General features: G+C 44.7%; 1 protein-coding gene across 1 annotated transcript; it reads right to left on the bottom strand.

Annotated features, from left to right (window-relative positions):
• Positions 1 to 9,391: 9,391 nt before the first annotated feature.
• Positions 9,392 to 10,771, bottom strand: LOC116267789 (ethylene-responsive transcription factor 4-like). The gene has a single exon (XM_031649691.2). The coding sequence runs from the start codon at positions 10,404 to 10,406 to the stop codon at positions 9,699 to 9,701; it is 708 nt and encodes a 235-aa protein (XP_031505551.1). The 5' UTR covers positions 10,407 to 10,771; the 3' UTR covers positions 9,392 to 9,698.
• Between the last annotated feature and the right edge of the window lie 1,398 nt (positions 10,772 to 12,169).

Below are 12,169 nucleotides of genomic sequence, written 5' to 3'. Positions count from 1 at the left end.
TGGTTCACATGGAGATAGTCTAAATGAGTCGCAAGTTCGGTTGGGTACCAGAAAACGGTTCACATAAGACAGGGATAGGAAGAAAAATATATATATGAAGCATGTGAATGCAGGAAAGTTTCACAAAATGGCCTATACATATGGTTCCAGATTACCAATTGCAATGTAAAAATACAAAATATATCAAAATTTACAGTTGACGTGAAAGGAGACATGCAGCAAACTTTGATTTTTTGCTGAGTTTTGGTTACATCCTAAAGCCAAGCTACTTGATGTCCACTAGTCCTATTCTGAATTTGCTTGATTAGGCTCACTTAAGTGTTTAGAATATGCCTATGTTTTTCCAATCAGCAGGTACATGTGGGGATCGTTTGGCAATAGGAATGGCAACAAATTGGTCCGTGTAATATGGAGAGGCCACAAGAATGAGGAACATCAAGAGTGGCCCCTGCTGTTGACATGAGGCCCATGGGGACGAGCTTTAACGTTCGTCCTTTTTATGGGCATAAGGTGCAAGTGTCCTCCGTTACATAAATCTGTCTTAAAAACTGAGGTAGATTCGTAGAATACTGTTTATGAACATGCCTTAATCTTTTAGAGCAGAACAGTTTGCTAGTGTTCTTATTGCCAAACGGTCCCATAGTGTCCAAGTTCACTTGTAAATTATGAATGATCGAAAATGATGTGATGTTCAGTTTATATATTGCAGTTAGAAAAAAAGACATTTTGATAAATGATGACCATTTTCTAACCCTATGGTCATGGTGTGCATTGGTGTTCACACATGCCAGAGATCACTAAGATTTGAATTGGCGACTAGCCACCTACCAGCCAATGACCAAACCATTTGCGCCACATGACTTGGAGTGGCTTACTTGACTTGAACTTGGGCCCAGCAATTTTGGCATGCAACTACATTTGATAGCTCAAGATGGCATTGTGTCTACCAGCTCCTAGTAGGCCGAATCAGCTGTCCGGTTCTTTAACGGTGTGCTCGATTCGTGCCGCCAACATGCAAGAAAGGACAGAGTGGGAAGGAAACATCCCTAGCCTCTCATTTCTGGCATATCATTCATATCTGCCAATACAATTAGGGTTGGCCCATGGGGCCTAATTGATTCACACTGATATTGATAACATTGGAAAAATATTCTAAACCACAAAAAAATGGCATTTGAGAACAAAATTCTTTTATACAAGCTACAACTTGAGTTGGCCTACATGAACTGAAAGGTACATTCTGATATTGATAAGCTTGGAAAGAAACTACACAAGAATTAATGGCACTTAAAAAACAGACAACTTACCAAAAAGAAAATTAAAAAGGCGCTTGTATTTTGGCCTATTCACAATGACACACTCATCTTCCAAGGGTTTGTTTGGCAACGGTCTATCCTTCGCTATCTTTCCATGAAATAACTGCTCTAAGAAACTTGGAAGGAAAAGAACTTATTTGAAAAGTGTCCCATAAGATGATCACTACTATGGAAAAACTCTACTTCTACTGGCCCAAGGGATAATCTCATCACTACTAGCTAGAACAAACCCAAACGTGTTGAGAGGTGGTTATGTGCACCTGGATGCACCTGACTCCATAGCGGGGCTCTTCGCCCAATCCCAAGGGGTACGTGTCATGCACATGGGCCAATGCATGGTACACAGGTGCACAAGCCCTTGCATATAACCAGTTTCGAAACATGTCCGATTGCGAAAGTCACGATCTTCGCACCACCGACTTTTTTTAACTTAAGGCAACATTTTTTTTTTCAAAAAAAAAAAAAATTGCAGTGAAGACAGTCGCTAAGAAAGACGTATTACCCAAATGGACCCGCTAAACAATATTATTTTCTGAAACCACCCAATCTACAGAAAGATGACATCAGCAATGTATAGACTCAAAAGAAAATTGAAAGGATTAACTTCTTGTTTCTTCACTGGAATTCAACCAATCTGAACTTCAGTCCACCTTGGTCATGACAATGAAACTTTCGCGGTTTGGTGCACTTGTTTGAATCACTCAACATTCTTTTATTCAAGTTTCTTGCAGGACTTGGTGGTCAAGGCTCAGTACTGGGAGTCTTCTCAGAAAATGTGACCAACGAGTCTTTAATTCGAAACGGGCCATACCATAAAAAAGGGATTAATTAAGCACAAGTGATGATCTCATGAAGATTCATTTTCAGAAGTTCAAATGTCAAAACATTATATAATCTTTAGTTAGAATCAGACCAGAAGTTCAGCACGACGGGCAGTTTAGTGGCAAGTAGTCAGTCAATCACGGGTTAGAGTGGGGTGGGCATCCGCCCTCCTTGTGCCAATGGCGTGGAACTAGTGTACTAGCTGACGTGCTTTTAAGGGGCTTCGGCTTTCACTCGAGCAGTGGAATGCCCCTCCCACACTCCTAAGGCAAACTTATAAGGAGAGTGTTACTTGATCAAGCTGGGTACTATTGTAAGATCATCTTCAATTATCTGCAGCCTGCTAGACTGGACAGCAATGGTTTAAATCTTATGAACGGTGACTATATAACCTGTATTGTTTCTCTCTCAGTGATCAGTCCTGGTATTGTTGCAAAAGTCGGCCTAAAGAAGCTTGTTTCAATTCAAATTGGCAGCAAATTGATTTGATTCACTGGCGCCGGGAATCACTGTATTAGTAGATTCAATAAAATGACATATAACTTGGTTGATTCGAAGTTCTTTTTCTAAATTCAAAGTTTTGAACAGATAGAGGGAAAACATTCCGCATTTTTTCTAAGGATGGGAGTTATTACAAACTCCATAAGTAGTGAGCAGATGTCTAAAATAGTCTAAAAAAGAGTATAGATTGTCTCTTTTTCTGCAATTTGTGCAAATAGAATTGTGAAAGTATACATTTCTTCTTCCTGTGAGAATTGTTACTATGTCACATCCGTCTTTGCGTGATAATCTTAAGTGAATCTCTTTTTATTCAGGTATAATTCTTTGACTTGATTTTTGTGAAAGTATACAGTTCTTCGTTCTCTGAGAATCGTTACCCTGTCGTATTCATCTTAAGCGAATCTCTTCTTATTCGGGTTCACTTCTTGATTTGTGTTCAAATTTTCTTTCTGGGGTTTTAGATTCACACGAGAGATGAACCACTTTTGCAGACTAAGATTCAAGCATGAAGAAGGAAAGATGCCACCGACGCATTTGGCCTCGACTTAATGTGAAACTTCTGAGAAACGACAAGCTGCCTCCACGAGCGCCCGTGCGACTTCGCTTGATTTCCTGCGGATTTCTTCGTTTGGAATTCGTCGCCGAAGAAGTTAATGTGTGTTTTCATGGAAGTTTCAACGCTGCTTCTTTCTTTCTTTCTTTCTCTTAATTGTCTTGTCGTTGATGGGTCCATCTTGTTTTGTCCCGCAGACGGTGCCATGAGTCTCCTCACTTAGTCTGTGTTCTCCCTTCCACGAAGGGTTCCGCCATGAACGCGTGCTTCTTCTTCGTAGTTTCAAGTTCAATCAAGGATCTTGAATTTCAGCGACGAATTGTTCGAGTAGTACGTAGTGCTTAGGCATCTCTATCACAAGAAGAAAAAACAAACATCTCTATCACAAGAAGAGAACTCTCTACTGACGTCTTTTGTTTGGCTGCTTGATTTTGTAATTTAGTCGACTCCTCTTTGTTGAAATATTGTGCCTAGTTTTTTATTTTATTGAAGGTTACGCGCCTGGATTTTAAAGGGATAACAAAACATGGTTAAGTTTGAATTTCTTTTGCTTAACTACTTGTATCATACTTCTTGTATCATATTAAAAAGCAATAGTTAAAATGAAGGAAATTTAAATTTGAATTTATTTGTTATACACACAAAACATTTTCCTGATTCTGGATAAATAGGAGGAGTATTTCATCATACCACTTAGTTGAGAAACAAAATACCAAACCTGCTTTCATCGGGATGATGTTTCCGCTATATTTCAACTTGCATATCTGCATTCCCTCTCTTCCTTTGCAGCGCATAGAATGGATATCATGTATAACACTTCAAAATTTTAGTTTAGTATTTAAAATTGTGAGGTTTTTTAAGTGGCAGTTGTTTTGATTCCTAACCCTTTTTGAACTGAGTTAAGAAATGGGTTGGGATCCGTCGAACCAAATACATTATGAAGTTTGAAATGAAAACATGCCACAGCCTTCATCCTGTTCGTTGCGCCAACCCTTTTCATTTCTTGTGATCATGCTGAATAATCCCATTGCTAATGTTAACGTGATACATGTGGAAAGACATCTTCTCCGTGTGGACAGACATCTTGTACAAACTCCTCTGCGCTTTCATATACTGTTTAGTTTAAGCCTTAATTGAACGTCTTGACCACTTATAAGGGACAAACCACGTGACTTTATGCACAATGTGTAACACGATTTTAGTGAACGAGCTGAATACGGTAATTAAAAAGTAGGTCTCCTGCGACTGCGACTAAGGGTGAGCATTGGGCCGAGCCCACCCGAACTGTAAGCCCGGGCCCAGACCCGGCCTAATTCAGCTTGGGCCCAGTTTTAATTAAAAAAAAATAAAAATATTATTTATATATATATATAATTAAAAAAGTAGGGCCTATGAATATGAATTCGTAGTATAAAGCATTTTGAAGCCGTTGAGGTCCGGGTTGGCATAGAGTTATTGCATATTAGGTGGCTAGACGGTCAAATTCAAGAGGATTTATACTACGAAGTTCGCCGTTGTTGTCACAACTCAGTGTGCTTTTTCTTGAGGCCAAGACCCTTGGAAATTATAGTCAATAACTAAGCATTCTTAGAAAAGAAAGAAGAGATAATATGTCTCCCTCTATAAAAGAAACACCAATAAACAAAGAAAAGCCTTGACCAACAACAACTGATTGTTTAGGTTGTGGTGGACACGCTTTCTAGTAATTTTAAAAAGGACAGTGGACACTAAGAAACCTTTTTCTTTTTAAGGGACGAGGACAAAATAGTTAGTATGGTTTTTTTTTTCTTTAAATTTTATACCGAGGGGCAAAGTAAAGGGAACGTGTCAAGGTTCGTCAACTTGGTCGGACCTACTCTGGTCCGGATCCAAATTGGAATCGAACTGATATATGTAACTGGGCCCAGTGATCTTCGCAATATATATAAATATATATATTTTACTATTCCAAAATGCTTTAGGAGAGAAAGAGAAAGGAAAATGTATGGGTTGATATCTCATGTGGGTTAAATGTGTATGCATGACTTATGCTAAAAAATTCTAGACATAATGTATGAATAAGTGTTGATAATAGCTCTTTTAATTTTTTTTTTAACTTATGTTTCGATTCGGTTGGAATGTACGCTAAAAATCTTTAGACATCATGTATCGCTAACTGTTGATGATTGGTAATTTTTTTTCATTTTTTTATTACCTTTCGATTTTTGTAAGGATCTTATGAATTTCCACTGCCATTTTTACAAGTAATTTCTTATGCAAATCCTTAGGACAATGTATGACGGAATTTACAAATTAAATGAGATCGCATTCGTTAATTTACGCCCCTCCCAATTGCATGTATCGAAATAATTTCACTTATATCTAATTTGACATTCAAATTTCACAAACGACACACTTTTGTTTTGAATTTTTTTTTGAAGATGTGTAACATTTTCATGAAAAATTTAAAAACATGCATTTTTTTCAGGTGAGCACGAGGGTTATCATGCCGCTCGAAGTGAGGCCTGAAGGTCCGCCCTGCCCCCCCCCTCCCCCACCCATTCCTCCTTCCTCTTAGGGTCCTAAGCTGCTTTGATGTCATAAGACACATGAGTATAGCGCCCACAAGAATCAAACTAGTGACACATGAGCATGGCGCCCACAAGAATCAAACTAATGACCGGTCTTTCACAAGCCCTTAATACGACTATACGCTATGCCCCTTAAGGCAAAAACATGTTGCATTAGCATAGTAAAAATTAATGCTTTCAAAGCCCATTTGCTTGAAGTGAAACGCCGCCTCCCATGTCTATTGGTGGGCCCCACTTAGGTGCATGTCACTTTTATGTTGAGAAACAAGAAGAGAGAAGGGTGGACACTAAGTTGTTTATTATAGCATTTCACATGTGAAGGTGTAGTTGGGCGCTCGGTTGGGCTAATGCCGGGTACTCACCCCGATTCGGGCTCGGGCTCAGAAAAAAGGGATTCATCCCAATAAGCCCGATTCGGGCTCGGGCCCAGAAAAAAGGGATTCATCCCAATAAGCCCGATTCGGGCTCGGGCCCAGAAAAAAGGGATTCATCCCAATAAGCCCGATTCGGCCCCATAATTTATTTTTTAAAACTTTTTATTAATATATATATATATATACTATAATTAATTATATATATATTATTTATATTTAAAATATATTTTTAAATTTAATCGGCCTCCTAGGCTCAGGCCCGAACTAGGCTTGGGTTTGGTTTTTCTGAGTCGAGTTGGACCTGGATCAGGTTTTTGGATGTCTGGCCGACCCGATGCCCAAGCTTAGGTGTAATATGCTAATGCAAACCATTTTAGGTGGAATGCCATGACACTAAGAGGTGGGAGTGCTCTTATAACCGTCTCTTTTATACCACACACTAGTTAGTCTGTATTTAGAAAATCATAATTTCTTTGCAATTAACCTATTATACATTTTCTAATCACCGATTAATTATAGTAGAAGCAGCCACAAAGGAGGCATGGAATGCGTGTATTTAAAACTTCATCTGTTAAACAGTACTGAAAATATGCAAATTTCCAAAACATAGTCATGTTCTCGACTCTATATATAAATGAGATCAAGTTTCTTTCCTTCGCCTGGGAAGAATGATTTCTATTTTTCATTTATTTTGTTATTAATTAAGAAACACATCACATGCAGAGTGGCGTTAGAGAAGTTAGGCGTTAATGGGGCATCAGCGACCGACTTTCAGTTACTAAAGCAGAATAACTGTGTTGAAGAAGAAGACGACCAATTTTTTCTGTTCAGGCAATGGGGAGAAGACCTGTTTGAAACACACATAGATCAAGTAACGTTAGCAGTTTACTGTTTTTATTTATTTATTTATTTTTTCAGTTTTCCGGTGACAATTGAAGTTCTTCCTGTTTTCCGATTGCCCAACTCGTAATTCACTTTCTTCTTCTTTGCACAACCAGGCAGCAAAGCGGCTCACACTCAAGGTGCTCGGAGTTCATATTCCATGCGCACTGTCATGTTTCAGTGTGCGATTCCTTTGAGCTACAAAAGGCTCACACTCAAGGTGCTCGGAGTTCATATTCGATGCCCAATGTCATGTTTCAGTTGAGATACAAAAGGTAACAAGCGTGACATATGAATTAAAGAAAGAATATACCATACATCAACTTAAGCACGAAACAAGCCAGAATCTTAAAAAGAGCGTGAAGCTATGACCTTGGACTTATTATGATTCAGTAATGGGGCTACCACATTTAATACAAAATTTACTTTTGGTTCCCCAATGCCTCTTATTTTCCCTATTGTAAAACTAAAAAACAAGATTTTAGAAATGAAATATAACAATGGTATATCTGAGAATTTTTTGTTATAAAATTAACGCATGAACGTGATTTCCATTACCAAACATAAAAAGCGTTGGCGTTTTACGTGGTTAGACATAATCCCATTGAACGGCTAAAAACTACTAACCTAGTGCTGTACACTTGCCTTGTGAAATTTTATTTACGCGTTTGAACAGTGACGTTTATGTCGCCGAAAATCGCTTGAATGCAACGAGTTTTACGGAAAGTACGAGTAAAAAAAATGCATGATTTTGTATTTTATTAGAACGGAAAAGAGGCTGGCGTGGTCGGTAGGCGGTGAGAGGACTAGAGGAATTCGTAAGTGGCGCGGTCAGGAAGTCGAATCCCGGCGGTTCCCCATTTTCCCAAAATTGTATGAGTTTTGGAAAGCTAGGAAAGGAAAACTGAAAAGGTTGTTAAAGCGGGGAAAAAAATGGCCGCCCCCTTCCTTCCCGCCCCAAATTCAATACGGTTTCGGTGTTTTGACCAAGTCAGGATGGGAGAGAGAGCGGAGCAATTATGAGGGCGATGGATGGGAAGAGAGATGCTTCTAGAGCACGACGCCCAAACCAAAGGCGCAGAAGCGTGGAGATTCGAGTTTCCCTCTTTCTCCCTCTTTCTTTTTCCCGCCCGCCGCCCTCCCCCAGTTTCCGTGTCGCTTCGTCCGACCGTGGATTTTGCCGGCAGCCGGCCGGTAGAGAAGTAGACCGGAAAAACACGGGCGAGCGAACGAGGAGAAGGAGAAGAGTAGAAAATTAACTCGACCGCCAGGTTCTGAGCAGAGCAAGCCACGCTCCCAATTTTCTTCTGAGCACGAAGGAACAGAGAGCAGAGACGAGGAGGAGGGGAAACCAGAGCTCTGCGGTGGTCAATAAATGAACGTACCGACGACAGTAAATGAGGGCGGATGAATGGACCCCTCCACCGTCGTCCCCGTCCGTTTCGGACGGAGACGGAGGGGTAAGAGAAGGCAGGGGAGGGGACCGCCACCAGTACTGTTACCACTGCGACTGTAAGACCCCACCTCGGGCTCAGCCGCCAACACCTACTTTCTTTTCCCTCTCCACTTTTGGCGGTTGTTTGTTCCTTCCCCAAACAGGGGTCAGCCCTCTCCCTGGCCGTCTCCTCTCCCAAAGTCAGGCAGCGCCGTGTCAGGCAAGGCAGGCGGAGGTGGGGGAGAGAGAAAGAAGAGTCTGACACTCCACCATCCCCTCTTTCTCTCTCCCTCCCTCTTCCACCCCACGGACAGTGTCCCGTCCACGTCACCTGCCGTCACCCACACACGCTCGGGAGCGCGCGCACACAGGCGCGGGCCACAACCACCCCCCGCCCCCACACGGCTTCGGATGTCCCGAAGTCCTCGACAGACCTTTTCCCTTCGGCAGAGGACGCCCCCGCGGTGCGATCGAGAAAGAGACAGAGGCGCCGTGCGAGAGAAGAGGGACGGGACCCACGGAAAGCGGAGGCTGCGCCACCCACCGTTTCAGAGAAAAAAAAGGAAATGAAAGTGGGCCCCACGGAATGGCCTTCCAACGCAGCAGGCTTGGCCAATGAGCGCGCGACACGAGAGAGCAGGGTTCCGCGACAACTCGAAGACCCCGCACAGATGCTCCGTCAACACGGGGATTAGTTACCGGCTTCAACGGCCGCTCGTGACCCGGCGCCTCCCCTGCCGGCCACCCATTAATAACCCTTTTGACGACAGCGGCAGGGTGGGTAATTAATTAAAATTCGAAGGCGCCCTCGTCCTCCTCCTCGGAATCATCCCCACGTTCGCCGGAATAATTCAAACACATGAACAAAACGCGGAACTGGAACCCGAAAAAGAGGAAGATCAGATCTGCAGCTTTGTTTTCTTCTTTTGCACACATAATAAAAACAACTTTTGAATTTGGATGGATGCCGAGTTTCACAGCGAACTACATATTTCCGGTGAGAGACGGAAAGCAAAAGGGCGGGGAAAAACCTAAGGTGTAGGGAGGAGCGCCCAACGTGGTTATGCTATGTACAGCCCCTTGCTCATAGAGGGCAACAGCGCCGAAACGGGCCGCGATGTTTTAGCAAAAGGGGGAAAAAAGGAAATAAAAACAAAAAGAAAAAACAGGAGGAGGATGAACGCCGGAGGGGCGAGAGCTCGGCCACGCTCGGATCGTCGGAGATCTACAAAAGTTCGGGCCGTCTTAGGCGGCCTCATCCGGAGGAGGGAGGTTGAGATCGAGAGCGGGGCGCCGAGGGACGTCGAGGACCACGGATGACGAGTCTGAGTCGCTGTGCACCGGTGCATTGGCGGTGGCGCCGCCGTGACAGGCGTCGGCGTCGAGGCCGGAGAGGCGCGGGTCGGAGGCGGCGGCGGCGGCGTTCGGCCGGCTCTCGGATCTGGCAAGCGCGTCGAAAAAGTAGAGGGGGCGAGCGACGGGGATGGGGTGGTGGCGGAAGGGGAAGAAGCACCCCACGGCAGCTGGGGCCGCGACGGACACAACGCCGCGGTGGCGGAGATGGAGATCGAGGTCGAATGGCTGCTCCGGCAGCCGAAACGTCTCGTTGCCGACGCCATCGCGGCCCGGCGACTCCACGGTGCTGCTCTGGCTGGGGCTCCTGTTGTTGTGGTTGACGTTCTCCGCGGCAGACGGCGGGATAGGAAGCGGAAGCGGCAGGGAGTAGGCGGTGGGAAAATTAGTCTTGGCCTTGGAACCCCGGAACTCTCTGGCAGCATTATCGTAGGCTCGGGCGGCCTCCTCGGCGGTGTCGAAGGTGCCGAGCCAGACTCGGCTCTTCTTGCCTGGATCCCTGATCTCCGCGGCGTACCTCCCCCACGGCCTCTTCCTTACTCCCCGGTAATGCATCGCCTCCGTCACTCCGACTGCCCCCGACTTCGCTCTCCGCGCCATCTCAAGATTTGCCCCCACCCAGAAATCGACCACGTTGAAGGCAGAGACAAGACAAGGAGAAGGAGAGGGAGAGGTTAAGCTTAGGGCTCCTTCGCTAGAGATGGGTGAAGCAGCAGAGGAGGCCAGATGGTTTCAAGGACGGAAAACAGAGGGGGAGGAGGAGGAGGAAAGGGGAGACGGTGGGGAGCGTTTTATAGCGAGGGGAAGGGGGCTCGAGGTAAGCGGCTTCTTAGGGGAGTGTTCGGCGCGGTCAACGGCCGTTTGACTGTCCCGCCCAGCCGTTTGCCGCCATGGCCCCCACGCCCACGCACTTTCTTTCTTTCCTTCTCTCTCTCTCTCTCTCCTTTTCCCCTCTGCCGCCGCCCGCGCTTCTAGCGTGGCGGCATCGCCTCTTATGTCTGCTGGGCGAAACGTGGCGAAGGGCGGAGGGGACGCGTGGAAGACGGTTCGAGGGGGCGGCCACGACGAAGCCGCTCCTCCTTTCCGTTTGTATGGGGCGGCGTTCTCTTTGTGAGCGAAAGCTACCCCCCGTCCCCCTCTCCCTCGCGTTCTGCCGTGTGCCGTCGCCGTCAAGGAGGGGCCACAAACGAGGGTTCCTCCGTCCTTCTCTCTCCGCGATTTGAGAGGGGGTGGGGGCTGTTGAACCGCTCTCCTCGTGACCGACAGTTAAGGGAAGAGAGGCGCGAGAGAAGGCCGAGGGTGGGCCCCCGACGCTTCCCCCTCCCCCCCCGCGCCTTCGCTCACGCACTGCCCTGCCTTATTCAATGGGAAGGCGACACCTACCGCTGCCTGTCCGCGTTCCCCAGTGCTGCTACGTTTCCCCCGCGCTTTCTCTCTCCCTCTCCCCTTTCTCCGTTAAATTTTTCAATTAATAAATCCTCCGGTTGCTTCTTCAAGGGGTAACAAACCCTCCTCTGTTTTTCTCCTTCCTTTTTAATTGATAAAATACATATCCACCGATGCGTTGTACATCGTATCGGTGAACAAACCGATTCCCCTATGTTCGCATGAATCGCCGAACTGATCGAATCGGTAGGTCAATTTCGTTATTGACTTGTGTGGGTGGAAGATTGGAATGCCTTTACGAACTAGCGTTTTATGAAACTTTTCTTTTTATATTTTCCCGATAATAACGATGCTCGGCGGCACCGGGAGTGGGCCTTGACTTTGACGCACCTACTTTGGCTGGCCCGAGCCGCCCTGCTCAAACGGACGGGCAGTCGCGCCTCCCCAAATCAGACTGGTTCTTTCGCGCTTTGTTTTTTATGCCTGTTTGAATGGAGGGGAAAGAAATAAGGAAAAAAAAAAAAAAAGAGAGAGGAGATATTATGGTCATCCCTCTCTTTGGTTGAACAAGAGGGATTAGATGACGTATGACACCATTAACTTTCATTTCTTTTTCTTTTCATTCACCTTTTACCTTTCTTTTCCCTCAATTCAAACAGGACGTTAGTATGGTTTTTAGCCATAAGTGGGTACGGAAGAAAATTGTTTTTCTTTCCTTTTCAATTAACTGCCGATATTTACACTTTTTAACACAATTTCAGTAACTTTTTCTTTTTTAAAGTACGATCAGCAGCATCTCATCCCTGTCAAGCTACTTATCAAAATCAGTTACATTTTAATTAGTTGAAAATGATTTTTTTAAGAAATACAATTTTATTTAAAAAGAAAAACGATGAATTGGCAAAATCTTAACCTGAGGACTGGTTTCACGTTGGATTCGTGGAATACCAATCAGTCGCCCACCCTATTCTGGATCT

Source organism: Nymphaea colorata, chromosome 14, assembly GCF_008831285.2.
Source record: "Nymphaea colorata isolate Beijing-Zhang1983 chromosome 14, ASM883128v2, whole genome shotgun sequence".
NCBI lineage: Eukaryota > Viridiplantae > Streptophyta > Magnoliopsida > Nymphaeales > Nymphaeaceae > Nymphaea > Nymphaea colorata.
This window is presented reverse-complemented; position numbering and strand designations above follow the sequence as displayed.